The following is a 25,939-nucleotide window of genomic DNA, read 5'->3' on the forward strand; positions in this document are numbered from 1 at the left end:
GAGGGTGACGTTTTTTTTTTGGTTGAGTAAACTATACCTTAACATCTGATTATTCAAAATGATGTAATCACAGATTAAAATACAGCTGTTTTTTTTATTTGTTTTTATTAGTTAAATGTATTCATTTCACAAATTCAAGTCAAGTGAAGTCAAGTATATTTGTATAGCGCTTTTCACAATACAGATTGTATCAAAGCAGCTTTACAGTATTAAATTAAAATAATACAACAAGATTAATTCACAAATTCACAATTAATACTGCATTTAAAATTACTATGTTAAAACATTTGGTGTTAAATTGACCTTTAATAATGCTCATTTTGCATTAAATATTAAATATTTTTTTAAATATCTGCATTAAATTACCATAACTGTTTACAACAGTAAAAAAAAAAAAATGTAAAAAAAAATGTAAAAAAAAAAATCAACTACAAGCCCTCTCACTTTTACAATGTTTGGTCTTAGTCACTATTATTGTTTCATTAATGGTAGTGTATTGATGGATTATTTATATTTCCACCATTTTCATTAAAGCTGAAGAGTGTAAATTCTGCTGAAAATGCAGCAGAGGCAGTTTTACACTCTTTAGGGGTGTCAACTTATATCACATTTAACTGGGATCAGAGAAAGTATTTAAAAGTTTTTCAAATCATTCACATCTTTGAAGATCTGCACAAATCAATGTTAGCAAACCTTTGTGTTTTTTTTTATAAGCCTTTTGCTTTACTGTTCCCTAAAGTTCCCCATTATACTTTTTCGAATATTACTGAACAACATCTACTTTGACCCTCAAAAACTGTAGTTGTAGCGGAGGCCTGAAAGAGTTTGGTTCATGTTGTCACATTGTTGAAAAGACAACTGCGAATTCACTTTGATGCACTTCTAAAGGACGAGGACTCACACTGGAATTGATACGGAAAAACTGACACCATTTTTTCTGTTCGTATCACTGTGCTGAGGAAGATCCGGAGCTGAAATTCAGATATGGTAATGGTCGTTTTGTTTCCAACACTTGTTGTAACTGGTCGAGCCACAACAGACTGGGCCATCTGACCAATCAGAGCAGAGTAGGCTCTCAGATAGGAAGGGTTTAGAGAGACTGAATCTTAAATTCGAAAAGGAACCGGTTACAGACTCTTTGAAAAATTAGAAGATGTGAAATGTATATTATGTTAATTTTTTTTTCCTTGCATGCATGTAAACCTATTGTAGGAGACCTCCAAAATGAAATTAGGAACCTTTAAAATGGCATAATAGGGGCACTTTAAGAATCTGCATATTGATGGTGAGCTTCTTTAACTATCCGCCTTCAAAGAATGGAGTATGGCCCTCAGAATGGCGGCTACCGCCACGGCACCAGGGTCAGGCTGGGTCAAATGTTCAGACGCAACGTAACTGGCACGTCCAGCCCTTGCAGTGAGACTGCGTGTAGATTCGGCTCCCAAATCTGCTTTCTGTAACAGATAGGCAAGAGGCCAATATTATAGATGCAAGAAATTATGAGAAAACATCAAAATCGCTAAAGTGATTGTTCATACCTCCACTGCTGCTTGTAGTATAGCCATGTGGCCATCAGGAGGTGCTGTGGAAAGTTTCATCAACTCCTCCACAGCAGGGCATAGGGCATCAAGCTAAAAGATAACACAGAGGGGCAGTTTCATCAATGATCTGCAGGTATCAAAAGATTTGATTCAATAAAAGGTCCAAGGATAAGACTTGCAGGTTAATTATTTCAAAAACACTGCCCAAGCAGATTAATCATTGATACGTGGATATAAACGATCAGTAGTGTTTGCCAATAGCCTACACACATTTATCCAAAATACTGTACATTCAGATATGTACAAAATATGTACATTCAGTAAACTATTCAGGTAAACAGGGAACTACACTACTGTTCAAAAGTAAGATTATTTTTTGAAAGAAATTAATACTTTTATTCAGCAAGGATGCATTCAATTGGTCAAAAGTGACAGTAAAGACATTTATAATGTTGCAAAAGATTTCTATTCCGAATAACTATCAGTTTCCACAAACACATTATCATCAATGTTGGAAACAGTTGTGCTGCTTAATAAGAAATGTTTCTTGAGCACCAAATCTTTCAAATTCTTGAGACTGGATTAATAATGCTGAAATTTCAGCTTTGACTTTTTTTTTTAAATCACAAAAATTTCACAATACGACTGTTTTTACTGTATTTTTGGTCAAATAAGTGCAGCCTTGGTGAGCAGAAAATACTTTTTTCAAATGTAAAAAATCTTCAGAAAAAAAAAATGACCTCAAACTTTTGAACGGTAGTGTAATTCATGCATATGTTAACTAATACGCTTTTACTATTTGCTAATTAAAGAATAGAGATAACCAATTTGTGTGCAACAATTACTAAAACTAGAATTTGACTCTTAATTCCTGTCTCAATCATACCATGGTCCGATCTCCTGGTTCAGCACCTCCATATCTGTCGGAAAAAACAAGGAATACATTTGCAATAAAATGACACACATCTTTATACTTTGTGCCAAACTGTAAACTTGGCAACGTGTATATTTTAATATACTGAAAATACTAAAGTATGAAGGAAAACAATTGAGAATGAGTTCATTTAATACTGGTGTCCCTGACGGTGAACGTGATTTCACCAAGTACAACATTTTCCTAAATCAACATCTTTGTTGATCCTGGAACATCATTCCAATCAATCAGATTTAAGGGACAAGTTTACAGTTTATGTCACATTTAGGGTTACAACCAGTGTCAGGTGCTTCTACATCAGTGTTATTCACCATCATTTCCCTCTGATTTTAGGGATAACTTATGGGTAGGGTTAGGTTTAGGGGTAGGGTCAGGGTTAGGAATACATTTTCAGACAGAACCTGACTTGGCAAAAATCACAATGACCCGCCACTGACCTTTTCATGGCCTCGGTCCCAGCATGCAATGCCTTGGCCCAAGCAGCACCATCACTGTTTTGTTTGAGATAAGGGGCAGCCGCACACAAAAACAAGCAATATAACTGTGGAAAAAAGATAACGGATCATTTGATAATTTCATGAGAAAGACATAATTCCCCCCAGATGTTCACACTTGGCATGTTTGGTTCGATTAAAACAAACCCTAGTGTGATTTCTCTGTTAGTGTGGTTCATTCGAAAAAATGGACCCTGGTGCCACCAAACAAGTGGACCGAGACGCTGAAAAAATGAAAATATGGGTCTTGGCCCACTTCAAATCAAACTCTGATGTGGTTCGACTGAAATATGAATGCAACACAGACCAAAGACATAAACGAACCAAAAACAGGACATGATGTCACAAGATGCGACCCTAAAAGAACAGAATGCTCGAGCATACATGGTTCTTATCCGTTATAGTATATGTGTCGGAAATGCCGTCTCCTTGCAGTAGATCTTCATTTAATGCAATAGAAGAATTCCTGCTGTTAATTTTGACTCCTTTACACATTTCATAAGCTATTCGCGAGTTCTCAGCTGGTCAAAATACCATCATATTCAGGCTTCGCACATACAATGACCGTGTTTAGCCCAGCGCACAACGTTGTTTTGGATGTTTGGTAAGTTCAGTCGCAAAATATACGCCATAAAGGCGTTTTTGGGGGTTTTGTATGTTTAGGTTCAGAGTTAACAATGACAGTGTGAACGCTAAGTAAACCAGGACTAAATGTATACATTTTTTATTGGTACAGAGCAGACCTTACAAACCAAGAGAACCGAACTACAAGTGTGAACACACCCTTAAGCCCCGATCACACCAAGGACGATAACTATAACGATAAAGATATAGTTCTAAAATCATTCTAAATATAAAAAAATAGCAGAGTTTACACCACAACTATAATGATAATGGCATAAAGGATTGATATCATTGGAATCACTTTAATAAATAAAAAAATCCAGCTGATGAATGATAAAAACATTGACAGCCAATCAGAATCCACCAGACTTGTAAGAGCTCGAGCATTTAAAGCAGCAGACGACTGCAGCGCGCTTACAATAAACAGAAAATTATCAACCACTGGTGTGGATGCTAATATAGTTTTTGTTTTTGGTGTGAACAGGCCATTAGAGTAATTTTTCAGCTCAAGCACTGGTCTAGCGTGTCAAGTGTCTGAACACATTCACATACCGCCCCTGATGATCCTCCCATCCTTTCCTGGACCAACAGACTCAGATCTGCTAGAAGCTGGCCAAGGTTTCCAGGGATTCGGCTGGTCTGGAGCCACTCCTGAATGGCTGAAGTAGACCACATTGTAAAGGCAAGTGAAACCTTTTAATAATTTTATATATGAACACAGAATTAAGCAATATGTTGGTTTAAATACTGTGTATGGTTTGAATGTTGAAAAAGTTTTACCATTAGCTAAAAGAGCATGTGTGCTCCCACAATCTCCATCCCCTGCTGCGCGGTCCAACGCATTGAGTTCCTCTTGGCGCTGCAGGAGGATCTTGCACACGGACTCCAAAACCAGGCGAATGACGGGAGAAAGCGAGCCTGTGAAGCAGCACCAATGTGTCGATGAAGTGCTTCAGGTATTTCAGTATACTGTTCAGTTCAAGTCAGATTTTTTTTAATACTTTAATACTAAAAGATACATTAAATTGACAGTAAGGACATTTATAATGTTACAAAAGATTTATTTCAATGCTGTTCCTTCGAACTTTCTTTTCATCAGAGAATTCTGATTCATCTTTACATCACAGGAATAAATTACATTTTAAAATATATTGAAATAGATAACAGCTACTTAAAATGTTTAATATTTATAAGCTTTTAAACAGTCGTGCATTTATATTATATTATTATCAGTAAATGTTAATTATTAATTATTTATTTATTATAAAGAATTGATGTATATTATTAGTTAAATAGTTTCTTTGTGTTCTTTTTAAAGGGGTGGTATAATGCCCTTTTCACAAGATGTAAAATATGTCTCTGATGTCTCTAGAGTGTGTATATGAAGTTTTAGCTCAAAATACCCCACAGATATTTTTATACAGCATGTTAAAGGTGCCCTAGAATTTGAAATTGAATTTAACTTAGCATAGTTAAATAACAAGAGTTCAGTACATGGACATGACATACAGTGAGTCTCAAACACCATTGTTTTCTTCTTCTTATTTAAATCTCGTTTTTGAAAAATACCCCTGAAAAATAGGTAACTCTAGGTGCTCTAGGTAACTTTTTAACCTTAACTGAACAGCTTTGGAGTCAGTGGAATGGTTATATTACTCATTTCGAGTTGAATGGTGGTGGTTTCGCACCCCCTGGTGCCCGAGAGCGGAAAAAACTCGCTTGCAACTTTGGGCCGGCGGGTATCAAGTCTCGCGATGTAACGAATTGCTTGACGGCACTGCACACGTACACGCCCCCATTCAAGCACCGGCTAGCTATAAGCAAAGGGCAACGATAGATTGAGTTATGGCTGAGGCTGTAAAAAAGATGCAGAAAGCTAGGAAATCTTTGTCGGAGGACCAATGAAAGAGGAAACGGGATACTGACCGAGCAAGTCAGACTCGAGTAAATATCGGACCGGCTTTTTCAGAATGGTGAGAACTGAGAGAAACAGAAGCCTGCAAAACGGATGCTGATCCTGCTGTTGCACTTGTAAGTATCTTTGGAATAAACTGTGTTTAATATTTAAATTTCAAATAATTGCGACCTCATCGATATATATATTTATGCTCATGCCCATTGTCCCAAAAACAAACAAACACCAAAGCAGTAGTTCGCCTCGTTCATATCGTTCGTTCCCGGTAAAAATAATAGTATGCATGACAACACAATAAAAAAAATAAAATAAAATAAAAAAAATAAAAAAAATCGCCATCAGTTGGAAAGAAAATATTGCTTTACTTGCCTCGGTAGACCTAACTGGTTTTGAAATAGCCTGTTCCTCTGCTCAGCTGGGTTGACAGCTGATCAGCTGGGTTGCTCGTGGCGAGGGGGGAGGGACAACAGTTCGTTTTTACGACAGAGTGTTTGAAAGCATTTACTACCAGACACTAGGGGGAGCTTTGTAGAGAAAAAACACTCAGACTTGCCTGGTGTCCCTTTAATATGTACACCTCCAAAAATTTGCATATGCCAGCCCATGTTCAAGGCCAGGCGGAACTGCGCAGCCGAATCATCGTCCGAATCATTTTTCTTCGAGAGACATCATGGCTTGCAAACGAGTGTTTGGATGTATAAATGAACACAAAGGTATTTTTTTAGTTCCTTCATCCAAGCCTCTGAAGAACCAGTGGGTTATGTGAATTTCTAATGTGTAATTGTTCAAGTTCAGACAGATAATTTTTCTCTCAAAGTCGTTCAATACTGTTTATGCATCAGTAAATCAAGCCAGTGACTAAACGATCAACTTCACGTCGTTTCTCTTAGTAGGATGAATCTTACTTAAACTGTGATTAATATACAGATAGCGATCAAAGAACAATCCCTTTCCAATCGCCCATCTGTCAATCACACAGCGCGAGTTTATCTGGACACTTGCCAAAACTCGTTATGAAATCAATGACGCTGTTACACTGCACAACGAAGTTCTTACTGTACGTACATCATGTTTGCATTGGTGAAATCATTAGTGAGAGCATAAGATCTTCATTCACGTGATCAACAGGCTTACACTGAAGTCTCACAGCAGCCAATCACAGCAGTGGGCGTTTACACTGAAGTCTCACAGCAGCCAATCACAGCAGTGGGCGTTTACACTGAAGTCTCACAGCAGCCAATCACAGCAGTGGGCGTTTACACTGAAGTCTCACAGCAGACACGCCCCTTCAAACAGAGCGTTCAAAACAGAGGCTAAAATCAGGCTAGGAAATATGCCTTTTATTTCTAAATTATAGCAAATTTTGATCTAAAAAACATACTAACATTATAAGGGCACCCCAGGAAACATTCTAAAATAATAAAATAATCCATGCAATGAGACCTTTAAAGTTGTCACTTTTTGTGTGTGAGCAAAAACACAACGTTTTTTGTCTGTTCCTTTAAATGCAAATGAGCTGCTGCTCCTGGCACAGAGGGCGGAGCTTGTGTCATTTTACCTCACACCGACATGCACTGAAAATTTCTAAAACTTTAAGCCTTTTATGTTCAAACCGGAGTCAGATGATGTCAACGGAGTCAATGATGGAGAGACTCAAGAAGAAGTGACAACATGTAGAAGCAACAGGACATTTCTGAATGGTTAGTTGATGAATTTATGTAGCTTATGTGTAGTTATCTTCTAGTCATTGATTAGAATATTCTGTCTTGATAATCTATAAATTGTGTTCAGGGGGCGGGGTTTATGTAAATTTGAGGGTTGGTGATGTCACTAACCCTGCAGGAATGTCCTGTAGTCCCTACCAGCCGTTTGTTGTAGTCCTTAAAAAGCGATTTCTTAAAAAGCAAATATCTTCCTTGCTTTGAACTTTGAAACTTTGCAGATGTTGTTTATGCTCAAACAGCAACATTACACACTAACTAAAGTTTAAAAAAGAGAAATCATAATCAACCACCCCTTTAATGTAATTGAGGCACATATGACTATATTTTGAAAAATGTATATTTTGCACTCTTCTCTACCTTCATGATATTCATCTGAAGCTGCGGCAGGTTTTTCTGCAGGTTCCATGAACAGGTTCCTCCCACTCACAGAGGTCGTGCTGAGGTTAGGCCAGGCCGGGGCTGTGGTTTTAGCATCTGAGAAAGACAAATCAGTGATATATGCATTTATAGTGTATATATATATATATATCTATATTAGTTGCGAGCGGTGACTTTTTTTAACCGGGTATGCAGGGTGACGTGTTATGTCAAAAATGCACCTGGTGCTTGGATGGATGCACGTCTGCTTACCCGGAACTGTCAGTGAGTGGCAGATTTAAAGAAAATAACCGTCGTTTGGCAAATAAATAAATGACTGAGAGTTACATACATATTATCATGCAAGCTTTATGATACACCACAAACAAGGGAATTTATAGTAATTTATAGTGTTAATACTAATCAGCGAGTCCATGAATGACTTGGGTATGCAGAGCATATATATATATATAGTGAATATACAATATACAAATCAGTGACACTTCACATTCACTGCACTACATACTATATATGTATGTGTATATAAACAGTATATACACTGTAAATTCACATATGCATTAATTTCAGAGTATACTGGCAAATGAACAATTTTATCATCTTAAAGATGCTGTGTGCAGTGAAACTTTGTTCATGTGTTTAATATTAATTTCAGCTCTGTCATTATAACACTCATTTTCTGAGAACTAACTAATGATTCCAATGTCATCCAGTGAAGTGTGCATGTAAAATTGGATTTAAAGCGAACGCACCAAACAGTCTGAGCATCTCTTCATCAACCTTCATTAAAGAAAGAGACATTCCCGCCATCTCCAGTGATGTCATGAACGATCCCGACATCACCCTGACAACCAGCACACCACGCTCCTCTGAAAAGGAGAATCGAATCAAACGCAGTCAACACCAGTTGAAGAACTCTAATTTCCAAACAGTATAATGAAATGCAAATATTAGGATATAACTAGATCATTTATTCAGTTCTATATATTTTGTCTAAAATTGAATGTTTTAAATCTAGTGTTGTGCTACTCGAGTCTCACCTAGGCAGTGTACAGCTGCTTTGGAAACCACAGCTATTTCCAAACATGAAAGAGCACCAAGATTATTCACACACAGCACCACCTTGTCTCCTGTTAGAGAAATACATTTTTGAATTCACATTCATGTAAACGCACACCTTCAGAATCAACCCTGTGCTGACCAGTTACACATCATACCTGACTTCAGGGACAGATGCGATTTGTTTGAGGAATCAGTCATGTGACTTATTATAGTTTTCACAACTTCATCGGCAGAGGCCACCTGAAAAAAAAATCAAAACTATCAATCTCAAAGGACCATACATTACTCTTTATTGTAGGATTGGATGATAGACTCACTTTTGATCTCTTAATACCTGGTTCTCCATGGATCCCTATACAAATAAATATAGTGTACATTTTAATATATAAATAAAGTATATAAACATTACTGTTCAAACGTTTGGAATCAGTAAGATTTTTTTTTTAAAGGAGTTGACATGCAAGGACACATGACATTGATCAGCAAAAGACATTTATAATGTTACAAAAGATTTCCTTTTTTAAATAAATGCTTTTCTTTTGCTGGTCTATTTATCAAGAGTCCTGAAAAGGATTAGGTTAAGCAGCACATCTGTTTTCAACATTGATAATAATAATAAATGTTTATTGAGCAGGAAGGATCATGTGACACTGAAGACTGGAGTAATGATGCTGAAAATTCAGCTTTGCATCATAGGAATAAATTACATTTTAAAATAATATATTCATACGGAAAAATTATTTTAAATTCTATTAAAATTTCTCAATATTACTAATATATATATATATATATATATATATATATATATATATATATATGCTGTCAAATCAATTAATTGTGATTAAACAAACATAAACGCTATATACACGTACTTACTGCTACATAAAATAATAAATTTAAAAAAAATCTTTTTGTTATAGATCTCTCTTACCCAGTCCCAACTCCATCTCTCCTGGTGGAAGCTGGAAAGATGGAAGGCATCCGGGAACACTGCATGGAGACAGACTAACACCCAATGTGCCTGTTAAAACAACAATATATATAATGTCAGTGTGTGTATATATATATATAAATACAGTATATTTAAATACAGTATATTGCCTGGCACAGTGGTTGGACTTTCACAATAAAAAATAAAATAAAAAAAACATTTAGTACTGCAACATTTAAGCTATAACAACCCAAATGGTACTATGCTGGTCTTTCTCACCAATATTTTTTGTTGCTTTGTTCACCCATGCAACAATTTCATCCAAAGGACAGTCTTTCTCTGCTAGAGCACCAGCTAGCTAAAAAGAAACATGGCATTTATTAAAAACTGATCAAATTGATTATGTGATGTGACATCTGTCGGAGCCAATGAGTATGCATAGAAAGTTAAAGTTCAAGGACTCTTTGGCCAGAAATATGTTAAATGGGTTAAATATGGATTTATATATGGTTGAAGTAACATCAAAAAGAGTCTTTGAGAAAGCATAGCAAGTAATATAGCCATGTCAAGCTGATTCTTGTACCTTATGAATGAACACAGTTCCACACAAGCCTCTCCTGCCGGCCTTGCTGGGCTGAGCGAAGGCGCAGTCATCGGCCACAATCACCATGTCCACCTGGACGCCCTGCAATCTGGCCTGTTCGACAGCTATGCCAAAGTTTAGACGGTCACCCGTGTAGTTCTTCACGATGAGCAGGACTCCTGAGGCGCCTCCCTTCCACAGAGTCAGGATGGCAGCCAGGACACTTCCCGGAGGAGGGGACGCAAACACTGCTCCCGCCACAGCTCCGGACAGCATCCCCCTGCCAATGTAACCTGAGTGAGAGTGACAGTAGCTCAAGTACAGCAATGGCACAAGCAGCACCAAGTTCATAGGTTCAATTCCCATGCATAAACTGTTACAACTGTTCATATGCAAGTCATGTTTGCTAAAAGCATCTGCCACATGCATAAAAGTACACTACATAAAATATTTTTTTATGTTTTTAAAGAAGTCTCATGCTCACCAAGACTGCATTTTTTGGATCAAAAATACAGTAAAACAGTAGTATTGTGAAATATTTTTTCAATTTAAAAGAACTTTCAAATTCGCTCATATATTTTAAAATGCAATGTCAAGCTGTGATGCAAAGCTGAATTTTCAGCATCATTAATTCAGTCTTCAGCGTCACATGATCCTTCAGAAAACATTATAATATGCTGTTTTTTATTGCTGCTCAAGAAATATTTCTTATTTTTATCAATGTTTAAAGCAGTTGTGCTGTGGAAACAATGATGCATTTTGTGAGGATTCCTTGATGAATAGAAAAATGTTATCTTTTTTGACATTATAAATGACCTCTGGTCATTTTAATATGTCCTTGCTGAAATAAAAGTACTAATTTCCTACAAATCTTTTCTTAAAAGATTTTTTCTATAAAAAAAATAAAAAAATCTTACTGACCCCAAAGATTTTAACAGTAGTGTAAATGTTATAAAAATGGACTATGGTAACAACAAACTTTACTTTAGTTATTGTTAATACTGTAAAATCACCTTCAAACTGCAAACAAACCAGTTTAAGGACCAAACAGGAATGCATTTGTGATATAATGTATTAAAATGATACAGTATCATATTCCCTCTTGGTGAGCACAGGGCTTTACTTTAATGTTTTGTCAGGTGACCTAAAAAGTGCATCATAAAGAACCTGTTTTATTCAAGTCAAAAAATATAATTTAAAATGTCTGGTTCCATCTGACTACATCAGATTACAGCAACGAATTTAATTTTAATAACTGAATCATATGTTCTTCTTCTTTTCTTTTTTGTTAATACAGTTAGGAACATTGCACACTAGAACAGAGGAGGTGCTGCTGTTTCACGCATTACCTGCATGTGCGGGTTCATGGCCAGATCCTCCTCCGGACAGCAGCGCTACCTTCCCCTTAATGTTCTCCAGATCGGCCCGCAGCACAACTCTGTGCCCCCGCAGCAGCGCCAGACCCCCGGTACTCCTGACGAGACCCTCCAAAGCCTCGTCCACACACTTCTCAACCGAGTTCAATAATTTACTCCGCACCTGCTTCAACCGTATACAAAGAATACATTTCAAATCAGCCAGTCACTACTGAACAGTTGTTTCAAAATCATATGCTTTGCACAATCAACATGTAACAAGTTTGTTGCAATATTCCTGCAGGAGACACCGTTACACACCTCCATCACTGCAGTCAGTGCACAACCTTCGTCCTTTGATCACTTCGCAAACATGCATGACGATGACGTCACGAAGCCCGCCCCAGAGCACGAGCACTCATCTCCAATTTATATATTTTTAACTCTTTCCCCGTCATTGACGGAATTTTCCAATACTGTTTATATATGTAAATAAAAGCCTAAATTGAATCTGTTCATCATATAACGCGAACGAGTCTCTTCAGAAAATTTTGACTAAATTCATATGGATTAGTTTTACGATCTCTTAAAGTCCGCGTGAACCGGAAGTTGCAAACGACTTTTCTCCAGTGTTGTGACGTATTTCCCAGTGAAACGGAATATTGAACAGAGGGCAGGGTTTTACTCTAGCGCTCCTCCTCTCCATCTCTCGCTCATTACAGACTAACGATTTGAGGGGAGTGGTTAAGCGTTTCCCAAACCAAGCCGTCAAACCTACGTCATCAGAGAAGGGACGCCATTCCAGACCGGAAGTAACTTTTCAGACTTTGATTAAAGATTACGACGGCAAACAATTTTTTTTATGTGTTTTAACTTGCACGGATTAATTGTTCACCACAAGACTAGTAATATGCGCTAACAAAGTAAATAGGGTCAATTTTTATTTCAGTTGGACTTTAATGAACTTTTTGAAGCATCAAACTGGTACCCAGCAAACACATTTACGTTGTGGCAACGGAGCAACGTCTCTGGCACGTTGCATTTCTGCTATGGCAACGTCGCTGTCTACGTGCTCGCAACATTAGGCTTGTTTGAGATGAGCAAAATCTGCGCAGAATCGATCACCGGTGATCAGCGCGAGATGCATGCCGGTTAGAAATGTGTCCGAGTGCGGTCCGCCTTGCTCTGATATCATGCTGACGTATGTCAAAAATCCCCATATAGTCGGATTCTGCAGGCGAGCGCAGTTGCTCTCCACTGACTGCGCTGATCAAAAGCATGATGGGAAACGACTTGCTGACGACACAGCTTAATGCTCATTGGTTTAAACAACTGTGATGTATTGTTCTCTTTTAAAATGTTTGATTTTAAAACTCTAATATCATGTTTTATGTGTATATTTTATGTGTGAATATTCCCAAACTATCTGACAGTGCGATCTCTTTGGGTTATGCAATTTAATTTTTATAAAAAAATAAAATAAATAAAAACACATATGTCTGTATTAAAGAAAATAATATTGATAAACATGTATTTGGAATGGAATTACATCCAGTTTATTAGCAACACCGTGCACGAGCGTGAATATCGTGAATCCCGCGATATCCATCTTTGATCTCACAGGTGTCAGATCCATTGCGAGAAGAGAGAACTGTCCGTCTTGCCTGCGCTTTTTTCACTCCTCCCCTCACTGCAGCCGCCTACTCTCGCACACATTTCAGGCGAGGCTAGGCGCATCTCAAACAAGCCTATTGTAACAACGTAGAATTGTAAGACGCGACAGGACTGTAGCAACGTTGTTGCGCGACATTCAGCAACTGAGAAACGACGTTCTGACAATATTTTTATATGCTGCTATATCCCCCATTTAGCATTTTGTTAGATAATTATATACTTTTTATCGTTTATTGTTTATCTATATTATTATTTAATAGGGCTATCAACACAGTAAAAATGACAGAAGGTTTCGTTCATTCAACTTTATTAAAACTGCATCAAATTGCACTTCCAAAAGTAGGCTAATACATTTGTAAAAAAAAAAAAAAAAAAAAAAAAAAACGAAATATACACATTTATTTTAAGTATATTAAATAAAAAATAAAAAATAAAAAGCAAAGGGAGATCAGAACATTTAATGAACAAAACCGGGTCTGTGCGGCAGGCACGTCCTGATTTTGCCAAGTGGGAGTTGACCTGAGACCAATACCTGTATGATGACCCTGGGACAACAACTGCCTCAGCCAATCAACGTTTATGATGTCATCACCGTGTGCCCCCGTCGAGTCCGCCAAATTTAAAAAAAACAAAAAAAACAAAAAAAAAAACACACACACATACATATTATCATATATAATACAAAAAGATAGTCTGAGGACAACATCATGTAACAGGATAAATCAGTGACGACTTGAGGTCAACATATTCATATGATGGTCTAAGGACAACATCATGTAACAGAATAAATCAGTGACGACTTGAGGTCAACATATTCATATGATGGTCTGAGGACAACATCATGTAACAGAATAAATCAGTGACGACTTGAGGTCAACATATTAATATGATGGTCTGAGGACAATGTCATGTAACAGAATAAATCAGTGATGACTTGAGGTCAACATATTAATATGATGGTCTGAGGACAACATCATGTAACAGAATAAATCAGTGATGACTTGAGGTCAACATATTAACATATTAATATGATGGTCTGAGGACAACATCATGTAACAGAATAAATCAGTGACGACTTGAGGTCAACATATTAATATGATGGTCTGAGGACAACATCATGTAACAGGATAAATCAGTGATGACTTGAGGTCAGCATATATGTAACATAATGTAACAGAATAAATAAGCTAATTCAAACGTTTCTCCCTGGATCTCGCAGCGAATCGCGCACTGAATGGTTAAGTTAACGTACTATTCTGGGGCACCAGTGCAAGCGCTAACAAACTGTCGCACCAGCAGAAAATGAGCTCGCATAAGGTGTAGCTATGCACACTATAATAAATATATACATCTAAACAGTATTTTCATCTTCTTTTTTGAGTCAAGCGATGCTGATCAATTTTGGCTGGCAACTGCCAATTAACTTAACTCGCCAATCCAAGCTAATAATTATACTTCGATGGTGGACAAATCATAATCTAAAAACAAATATGAATTTTAACATCATCAGCCATGGTAGAAGGCACATGTTAATTAATAGAATTAATAGAATGTAAAAAGCCGTTGGTCTTACCTTGTAAATTGTGCGCTTGTTATTGGAAGAGGTGTGTGTGTGTGTGTGGGTGTGTTTTTTTTTTTGTTGTTGTTTTTTTTTTAAATTTGGCGGACTCGACGGGGGCACACGGTGATGACATCATAAACGTTGATTGGCTGAGGCAGTTGTTGTCCCAGGGTCATCATACAGGTATTGGTCTCAGGTCAACTCCCACTTGGCAAAATCAGGACGTGCGTATGGCAGACAGTAGCCGAAAGCCGGCCGGTAAGGTCGGTAACCGGGGTAACATCCACAATCCAGAGGAGCAAAGAAACGAATGAGATAGCGGAAAAATCAAATGACAAACTAAACAGGTGCAAGCGAGGCTACATTAATCACATTAGAAATTAAAGTTGTAGGTTGTGTTTGATAGCTGAGGTAGGCTAAATTAAACGCAATACTCACGTATCCTTGCTCGATGATGAATGAGAACACAATGAGCCCAACAGGTGGTTGGGATTTAAAAGGCTGATTTTCGCGCTTCACGAGTACATTATGTAGTCCAGTGGTTGTCAAGACACCGTTGGCACAACCTTAAGCAATGGCCTTGAACGATGGTTTAATGTCAACATTGTGACAACGCTGTAACAACCTTCACCACACAACGTATTTATAGCAACCTTTTGGCCATGTTGATAAAACGTTGTTAGAAGGTTGGCTACGTTGTGCCAACGTTCTGTGTTTGCTGGGTAGTTGCATTGCTGTCAAATGAGAGATAGAAATGGGTCTGATTTTATTAAAAATATTTTTATTTGTGTTCTGAAGATGAACGAAATTCTTACGGTTTTGAGAGTGAGTCATTTTCAAACAGAATTTTCATTTTTGGTTGAACTATCCCATTAATTCTGAGTTTTAATCTCCTATATAAATCCTGCTTTTATGACCAAAATGACCAATGCATGACCAATTATGTTTGTAGAAACAATAATAATAATCAAAATAATAATATACTTAAATAGTAAAGTAGCCTACTCATATCCACTTTTTCCTCTCTTTATTATTAAATATGATTACAATTTACTACATCAGCAATAGAACTAAGCACATATCTCATTTACACAACATTGAGGTTCTTCATCATTCATATATATATATATATATATATATATATATAATCATTATTATTTATTTTATTTATTTTTTAACAGATCATTACGCTCAAAGTTATTTAATGCAAGCAAATGAACAAAACTAACAAATACAGTTATATTTGAAGAAACTTTGCAAGGGACTACATTTGTATTAAACATAAAGGCCCCCGCATTTTTATGGTTAATCTTTTCTAGTGAATGGCAATTTCTTTTGCTTGGACAGAAAGAGAATGGATTGCATTACACTGCTTGGTCGCATTATCCATAAATTGATGCCCGCTAGCAGGCAAAAAGTATAGATTGACAAATGTCCATTCATAATGATCAGGAAACATTCCAGGCTATATGGAACAGATATGCAAACTAGAATGCCAGTGATAATTACAAATGCCCTCTTTTTCTGGTGGTGCATCCCTTCCTTCTGTGTTTCACCAGGACTTGGTCTCAACAGGATCTTGAGCACTCCTAGACTACAAGTAGTGATCACCAACAGGCTGATTGCTAGGTAACAAATGTAGACCTCAGTTTGCCCGCGTGGATAGGTCCAAACAGAAAGTCCTCCATAAACTACAATCAGCATCCAGACCAGTCCAGCACTGATATATCTGTGCTTCACAAAGGCTGGGTTGCGGTACATCGCAGGATGAGCCACAGCTATGTAGCGCTCAACACAAATCAAGCTGTTCATAAGGGGTCGTCCAACCAGGTAGCTTCCAGAAAAGAATGCAACAATGATCATTGTGTATTCATAGTTAAAGAGAAAGGCAACCATAGAAACACAATAAAGTACCATCACAAAAACCTCTAGTGCAGAAAGGTTCATTGTAAAGATTTCTGAGGCTGCCAGACGTCCCCTAATCCTAATATTACTTGTGCCCAGCCAGAGGACCCAGATTTGGATGGGCAGGAGGAAAATGAAGTCCAGTGCTATTACAGAAAGTTGAAGTGAATACCCTGGCTCTGTGCATCGGACCCCAAAAGAAGATGTTTGGTTCTTGGAGACAGTGCTGTTCATGTTTCTCTTCAAGTTAAATACGCAAGAGTTCCTAAAGGACATCGAGAACAACAAATAATGGAATAGTAGCAATGAATATAAATTCCAATGTAAAACAACAAGACCAAGAAATGTATTCAGTATATTACACTGACCTGATGTTGGACAGATCAGAGCGATTTCAGTGTCGTTCCTGCAGTGTCGATTCTCACACATTGGTTTCATCACATATGTCACATTTGTATGAAAGGAAAATATGCAAATATGGAATGAAAAGCAGCATTTTAAAACCATGTGTTCATTTGAGTATGTGTTCACAGTTTTATATTGCAGAATTTGACTGTAAATGTCATATTTACTGCACTGATTTGTTAATGACAATAAGATTGATGTGTATTGTGTCCATGGACATTTGTTTTATCGATTTTGAGTAAAAACTGTGAATGAATTAGGGAAGTGCTTGACTTGTCACTTTTTTGCCTTTACATTCGTGGAAAAAAAATGTTTTATTAAAGAAGTGCCTTATGCTCACCAAGGCTACATTTGATGAAAAATACAGTAAACAGAAATATTGTGATTTTTTTGTTGTTATTATTTTAAAATGTTATTTATTCCTGTGATGGCACAGCATCATTACTCATACACGATCCTTCCGAAATCACATTGATACGGCTCCAGCTAGCATACTGCTCCCAATAAGTGACAAAATAATGCCAACATTTTCCCATTTACATGTTGTGATTGAGCAAATCACTCCGCCCAAGTAGCAGTGCTTCGCCTTCTGAGAATATAGTTCCCAGTATGTATACGGTCAGAAGATGGCTGTGTCTCATGTGACCTTGTTATTTGTACACGCTGTGACTATACAAATCACAACATGTAAATAGGAAAATGTTGGCGTTATTTTGTCACTTATTGGGAGTAGTATGCTAGCTGGAGCTATTTACCTCTAGTCTTTGTGCTAAGCTAGGCTAGCGGTGGGTGCGTCAGACAGAGTTACGGCATGCACGGAGATGAAAAGGGTATGGACTTATCTAACTCTGGGGGATACTGTGAATAAGCTAAAGTCCCAAAAAGTCAGTGTGTTCCTTTAAACAGTTGTGCATTTATATTTTATTATCAGTAAATGTTAATTATGAATTATGTTAATTATTTATTATAAAGAATTTATGTATATGATTAGTTAAATAGTTTCTTTGTGTTCTTTTTAATGTAATTGAGGCACATTTTGAAAAAATTATATTTTGCACTCTTCTCTACCTTCATGATATTTATCTGAAGCTGCGGCAGGTTTTTCTGCAGGTTCCATGAACAGGTTCCTCCCACTCACAGAGGTCGTGCTGAGGTTAGGCCAGGCCGGGGCTGTGGTTTTAGCATCTGAGAAAGACAAATCAGTGATATATGTATTTATAGTGTGTGTATATATATATATATATATATTAGTTGCGAGCGGTGACTTTTTTATCCGGGTATGCTGGGTGACGTGTTATGTCAAAAATGCACCTGGTGCACGTTGGATGGATGCGCGTCTGCTTACCTGGAACTATCAGTGAGTAATAATAATAATATTATTATACACACCAAACAGTCTGAGCATCTCTTCATCAACCTTCATTAAAGAAAGAGACATTTCCACCATCTCCAGTGATGTTGTTACAGAGCAGGCTCCCGCACCGCCTCCTCTTCACCACCGGAGGGAACCTTTCCACAGCAGAAGGAGGTCCGGGAGAACAATTGTTAAAACTGTCTCAAGGAAGGAACACTGCCGCTGATTACGCTCTCACTTTTCGCACTCTCGCTGCACAAACCAACTGGATAGAGGATACCCTCAAAACTTGTTCAGAAAAGGTCTTACAGTCGAACTACAGTCTGAATTGGCCTGCCTAGATGAAGGTAGGAGCCTGAACGAATACATCGATCTCACTATCCAGGTCGACAATCTCATGCGTTCTCGACGCCGAGTCAGAACACCCCTGTACACCGCTCACGAATCCACTACAATGCACAAATCAATGCAGCTGGGGTTTAATCATCTTTCACCTGAAGAACGAGAGCGTCGCCAGCAGAATTGTCTTTGCCTGTACTGTGGTCAACCAGGTCAAATGAAAGCTTCCTCCCCTGTTCGTCCTGTCAGCAAACCTCAATCAGTGAGTTCTCACACCAAAGAGAATTTATTCACATCCAGTATCCTGTTACCCATTCGCCTGCACATCAAAGACCGAACTATTGTCACTACTGCCATGCTCGACTCAGGAGCCACAGGGAACTTCATTACTCATGAATTCACGTCATTACATCAACTAAAATTAAATCCCTGTGATTCTTCTCTGACAGTGGAGGCGCTAGATGGCCGTCCCATCGGAGGAGGAAAAGTTCATCGTTTGACTGAAGAGATCAAGATGCATGTCGGTACCCTGCAATCAGAATCCATTCAGTTTTATGTTATCCAAGCCCCTCATCACTCTATCCTCGGTCTACCCTGGTTACGCACCCATAATCCACACATTTCTTGGAGAGATGGCCAGATCACACAATGGGGTGAGAACTGTCATGAACACTGTCTCTCGAAAATCACTCGAGTTTCTCAACCTGTTTCCATCGTGTCCAACCCGAATCTAATGCCATGAAACTTTACATCCAAGAGGAACTAGCCAAGGGTTTCATTAGACCATCAACTTCTCCAGCATCTGCCGGGTTTTTCTTTGTGAAGATAAAGGATGGAGGTTTGAGACCCTGCATTGACTATTGTGGACTGAACGACATTACTGTCAAATTTCGTTATCCTTTACCTTTGGTTCCAGCCACTCTCGAACAACTCAGACATGCCAAATATTACACCAAGTTGGATCTTCGCAATGCATACAATTTAATTCGGATTCGTGAGGGTGACGAATGGAAGACAACATTCTCCACTAGTAGCGGGCACTACAAATATTTGGTTATGCCCTTCGGCCTGGCTAACAGTCCTTCAGTGTTCCAATTGTTCATGAACGACGTGTTCCGGGACATGTTGGACAGATGGGTGATTGTCTACATCGACGACATCCTGGTTTACTCAAACTCCTTAGAAGAACACATTCACCATGTCAGAACAGTCCTAAAACGTCTGCTACAATACCAACTCTACGCGAAAGCAGAGAAGTGTGAATTTCATCGAACCAGCTTCATTTCTGGGCTATGTAATCAGCCAAGAAGGGGTGGCCATGGACGTTAAGAAGGTCAAGGCAGTACTGGAATGGCCATTACCCCAAACCGTCAAAGAACTGCAACGCTTCCTAGGGTTTGCCAACTTCTACAGACGTTTCGTCAGAAATTTCAGCATCATAGCCACTCCTCTAACTACCATGATCAAACGCCACACGTCTCATGTGACCTGGTCCCCTGAAGCTCAACAAGCCTTTGAAAAGCTAAAGACCCAATTTACCTCCTCTCCCATTCTTCGACACCCAGATCCCACACGTCAATTCATCGTGGAGGTGGATGCCTCCAATACGGTGGTTGGAGCCATTCTTTCTCAACGCCAAGGTAACCCAGAAAAAATGTTTCCCTGTGCCTTCTTCTCCCAAAAACTGTCCTCAGCAGAAAGAAACTATGACGTGGGAAACCGCGAACTGTTGGCCATGAAACTCGCCCTCGAGGAGTGGCGACACTGGCTGGAAGGTGCTGCTCAACCCTTCATTGTCCTCACTGATTATAAGAACCTTGAATACCTACGATCAGCTAAACGTCTGAATCCTCGTCAGGCTAGATGGGCTCTATTCTTCAACAGATTTCAATTCACTGTCTTCTATCGACCAGGATCAAAAAACATAAAAGCAGACGCTCTCTCCCGCCAAGCAGAAGAACCCACTCAACTTCTCCCCAACGACACTATCATTCCCGAGAGTCTCCTGGTAGCCACGGTACAGTGGGACATAATCACAGAAATTGAACAGTTCAACCACCAAGCAGAACTTCCATCCGAATGCCCCGAAAACCTTCTGTACGTTCCAGAACCTTTGCGCTCAAGACTACTCGACCAAGTACATTCTGCACCCAGCTCAGGACATCCCGGAATCATGGCTACAACCACTTCAGAACCGCTTCTGGTGGTCAACTTTACAATCAGATACCATAACTCACATCAAGAACTGCATAACTTGTAACACCTCCAAGTCTTCCAGACGACTCCCCGCAGGTCTCTTAACTCCTCTGCCTATACCTCAACGCCCCTGGTCTCACATAGCCATCGACTTCATCACAGACTTACCACCTTCCATACCACCATACTCACCATAGTAGATCGATTCTTTAAAGCCTGTCGGTTAATCCCTCTTCCCAAACTCCCCACTGCACTAGACACTGCTGAATTACTCTGCAACCAGGTTTTCCGCTTCTACGGCCTTCCTGACGACATAGTCTCTGACCGAGGACCCCAATTCACTTCCCGGGTATGGACATCCTTTTTCAAATACCTCAATGTCAATATCAGCCTTACCTCTGGTTATCATCCCCAGTCCAATGGACAAACAGAACGTCTTAATCAAGATGTCATTCGCTTCCTGCGCTCTTATTGCCAACAACACCAAACTGAGTGGAGCAGGTATCTGTTCTGGGCTGAATACGCTCAGAACTCTTTGGTCAAACCCGCTACAGGCATCACTCCTTTCAAATGCATCCTGGGCTTCCAACCTCCACTTTTCCCCTGGTCCGGTGAAGCCACTGACTTACCATCTATCACAGAATGGTTACAAAAGAGTGAAGAGGTCTGGGATTAAGCACACACTCATCTCCTCCACGCCATCAGACGTCAAGAAGTCCAGGCTAATCGTCACTGTCGCCCCGCTCCAGTTTATCAACCTGGCCAGTGGGTTTGGCTCTCTACCAGAGATCTCAGACTTCCACTTCCATGTCCCAAACTCAGTCCCAGGTATTTTGGTCCGTTCCAAAATCTCAGACAAATTTCCCCTGTATATTTTCGACTAGGTCGGGAAGTTCGATCCGTTGAGGAGCTATTATGCCCGAACAAAAATTGTTCAGACCAATCAAATTGTCAGGGCGGGCTTTATACGATGATGGACAGATGAGCAATGGTAACGTAATCATCCACGTCATCAACGAGCGCTTGGGTTGAATTCAAATGACTGCCGCTGGAGAATTGAGATTTCACGAGTCCACGCTTACAAATAAGTCAGATAGAATAAATTCATATTTGGCGTGCTGTCTGAGGAGAGGCTCCGGGCTCGGTATTCAGCCCGAACCCTATGGCTACTCCCGTATTCCAGGCTGTGGAAGAACAAGCCGAGAGTGAGTGGAGGGATGCCTAAAACTGTCAAGGAATGTTAGGTGAGTTGAGACAGACTGAATAAATATATGCTTCCTCTCATGCTGATAGTGTAGACCGTAGACGGTAATTGTTTGATGACAAGTTTATTGGATTGATTATTTGAACGTGCTCCTCCCGAACTTTGTTTATGAAACATCATGTGTAGATTCCGCCATCGCGTCTGTTATAGAAGATATCAACAGCGCATAATTTTAAAAGAGGAACAGAGTCGATCGGAAACACGAATAAAAAACATACGTCACTTACTCCTTTGCTCTGATTGGTTGTAGGTCTATCCAATTGAGTGCAGAGGCATTTTCCTTCCTGGTTTGGTTGAAACACGCCCCATAATCACAGCCCAATGGAGCAGTATCAGACTCACATTCTGACTAGAATCTGAGTATGACGACGTCAGGCTAGTATTTCTCCTACATTCCATGTATCACTCCTGAAACCTGCCGGTGGTCCGAGAGGAGAGTCGGAGGAGGGAGTCGCGGCTCCAGACCCCCCATCCATCCTGGTTGACGGCGAGGAGGCGTACCGTGTGCACGAGTTGCTGGACTCCAGGCGCCGGGGTAACGTCCTCCAGTATCTGGTTGACTGGGAGGGGTACGGTCTGGAGGAGCAATCCTAGGCCAACGCTGGAGATATCCTAGACCCCACACTCACAGAAGAGTTTCATCGGATGCATCCGGAAAAACCGGCCCCTCGACCTCGTGGAAGACCCCGGCGTCGTTTGCTCTGTTACAGAGCAGGCTCCCGCACCGCCTCCTCTTCACCACCGGAGGGAACTTTCCCCAGAATATTAACTTTACCCATTGAACTCCACTTCACTCCACTCCACAAAGCTGAAAATTCAGCTTTGCATCATTGGAATAAATTACATTTTAAAAGAAAATATTCATATAGAAAAATTATTTTAAATTCTATTAAAATTTCTCAATATTACTGATTTTACTGAAATTTTGTTTAAATAAATGAGTATATATATATATATATATACACACACTCATATACTGTATATATATATATATATATATATATCTGCTGTCAAATCAATTAATTGTGATTAAACACAAACATAAACGCTATATACACGTACTTACTTCTACATAAAATAATATATTTTAAAATATATAGATATTTTTTATCTTTACTCTTTTTATTATAGATCTCTCTTACCCAGTCCCAACTCCATCTCTCCTTGTGGAAGCTGGAAAGATGGAAGGCATCCGGGAACACTGCATGGAGACAGACTAACACCCAATGTGCCTGTTAAAACAACAATATATATCCCTTTCATGCATGAATTATGATAACCTCAGTCAGGATTCTTTTCCTATGTGTTTTTATTGCTCTTAGGGCATGAAAAACAAGAATTGACTTTAAGAGATCTTCAGATGTCCACTTGAGTGGACAGCATGCGGTTATGGTTTAAACATAAGATATACTATATTAAATATAAGACAATAATCAAACAGATAAAGTATGTGTATTTAACAAACTAATCAATACAGTTATATCAAATCATGTGAAAACTATAAAATATATACAAAAAATATAAATGCAAAATATTGCAAAGGCTTCATACAACTTCATACAAGTTGCACTTCGCGTATCTTTGATATCAGAACATGAGGACGTGATTCCATCAGATTTTTCTACAGTCTGTCAAGGTACAACTGTGGAAACCACTCAGATGCTCCCTCCAGTGCACCAGAGTATGGAGATTTACCCTTATTAGCTAATAATTCTGATTATGTTCAAGATGGACATGCACATTTCTATCATAGCCCTCCTCTGAGAAAACCTAGCGATACGTTTTTTCAATCTCACCTGAAATGATCAGTGTTGGGGATAACGCATTACAAGTAACATGCATAACGCATTTAGATTACTTTTTTGATGTTACAAGTAAAGTAATGTGTTACAAGTAGCATGCATTACCTAATCAGATTACTTTTTGATGTAACAAGTAAAGAAACGCATTACAAGTAACATGCATTACGTAATCAGATTACTTTTTGATGTTATGAGTAAAGAAACGCATTACAATAACGCACATTACATAATCAGATTACTTTTTGATGTTATGAGTAAGGAAACGCATTACAAGTAACATGCATTACGTAATCAGATTACTTTTTGATGTTATGAGTAAATGTAGAAATTTAGCAGAAATTCTAGGCTGATTTGGCTGTTGCTACTGGAATGGTGGGTCTATTAAAACTCATTCAGTCATCAAGTACTTTTCCCAGTTTATCTGTGGTGACATATAGGAGTAGACATTTCACAGATGGCAGTGATGGTAATTGTTGGTTTCTAAAACCCATAAACAAAACCATTAATAAATACAAACACAGTTGCAAATCTTAAATCATACATCTGAAATCAGCTTTAACAATCAAATGAGTATAACATTAAAGAGCTACTAAACATAACTAGAAATCAATATATCATATCAAACACATAATCCTTTAAACTAAACAAACAATCAAAAAGGAAACTTACATGGTCAACAACGCAACAATTCCACACAAGCCATGTCTGAACAACAGCTTTTTGGTTCAAACAAGAGGAGACTGAAGAATCTCCTAGGATAGAAGGAATGGGTGGATATTCCGGAGCAACTTGGCATGTCTGACTGACCCTTGGCCATCTTGGTTTGGAGGGGGAAAAAATCAAACACAACGACTTGCCATATATATAAATAAATTCATTTAGTACTGTAACGTTTAAGCTATAACAACCCAAATGGTACTATGCTGGTCTTTCTCACCAATATTTTTTGTTGCTTTGTTCACCCATGCAACAATTTCATCCAAAAGACAGCCTTTCTCTGCTAGAGCTCCAGCTAGCTAAAAAGAAAAATGGCATTAATTAAAAAACAATAAAATTGATTAATATAGCCATGTCAAGCCGATTCTTGTACCTTATGAATGAACACAGTTCCACACAAGCCTCTCCTGCCGGCCTTGCTGGGCTGAGCGAAGGCGCAGTCATCGGCCACAATCACCATGTCCACCTGGACGCCCTGCAATCTGGCCTGTTCGACAGCTATGCCAAAGTTTAGACGGTCACCCGTGTAGTTCTTCACGATGAGCAGGACTCCTGAGGCGCCTCCCTTCCACAGAGTCAGGATGGCAGCCAGGACACTTCCCGGAGGAGGGGACGCAAACACTGCTCCCGCCACAGCTCCGGACAGCATCCCCCTGCCAATGTAACCTGAGTGAGAGTGACAGTAGCTCAAGTACAGCAATGGCACAAGCAGCACCAAGTTCATAGGTTCAATTCCCATGCATAAACTGTTACAACTGTTCATATGCAAGTCATGTTTGCTAAAAGCATGCATAAAAGTACACTAAAAGATTTTTTTTATGTTTTTAAAGAAGTCTCTTATGCTCAAAAATACAGTAAAACAGTAGTATTGTGAAATATTTTTTCAATTTAAAAGAACTTCTGTCAAATTCGTTCATATATTTTAAAATGCAATGTCAAGCTGTGATGCAAAGCTGAATTTTCAGCATCATTACAGTCTTCAGTGTCACATGATCCTTCAGAAATCATTATATGCTGATTTGATTGCTGCTCAAGAAATATTTCTTATTTTTATCAGTTTAAAGCAGTTGTGCTGTGGAAACAATGATGCATTTTGTGAGGATTATTTGATGAATAGAAAAATGTTATATTTTTTGACATTATAAATGACTTCTGGTCAATTTAATGTGTCCTTGCTGAAATAA

The 25,939-nt window shown here is 38.7% G+C and overlaps 1 protein-coding gene across 3 annotated transcripts; it reads right to left on the reverse strand.

Annotated features, from left to right (window-relative positions):
• Positions 1-672: 672 nt before the first annotated feature.
• On the reverse strand, positions 673-25,441 carry tkfc (triokinase/FMN cyclase). 3 transcript variants are annotated; one of them, XM_084110032.1, is made up of 16 exons: positions 11,860-12,174; positions 11,533-11,722; positions 10,184-10,476; positions 9,880-9,958; positions 9,601-9,690; positions 8,987-9,021; positions 8,825-8,909; positions 8,648-8,737; positions 8,360-8,476; positions 7,590-7,706; positions 4,374-4,511; positions 4,146-4,252; positions 2,913-3,016; positions 2,428-2,461; positions 1,539-1,631; positions 673-1,454 (listed from the first exon to the last, which is right to left on the reverse strand). In XM_084110032.1, exons 1-16 carry the CDS (start codon positions 11,863-11,865, stop codon positions 1,296-1,298), a joined length of 1,737 nt encoding a protein of 578 aa, XP_083966158.1. In that variant the 5' UTR covers positions 11,866-12,174; the 3' UTR covers positions 673-1,295. The 3 variants fall into 3 exon arrangements, with proteins under 3 accessions (XP_083966158.1, XP_083966157.1, XP_083966159.1); XM_084110031.1 differs by having other exon boundaries at positions 11,533-11,725; positions 11,860-12,166; XM_084110033.1 differs by lacking the exons at positions 9,601-9,690; positions 9,880-9,958; positions 10,184-10,476; positions 11,533-11,722; positions 11,860-12,174 and adding exons at positions 23,379-23,468; positions 24,976-25,054; positions 25,129-25,441.
• Between the last annotated feature and the right edge of the window lie 498 nt (positions 25,442-25,939).

This window comes from Abramis brama, assembly GCF_963993115.1.
Source record: "Abramis brama genome assembly, chromosome: 3".
NCBI lineage: Eukaryota > Metazoa > Chordata > Actinopteri > Cypriniformes > Leuciscidae > Abramis > Abramis brama.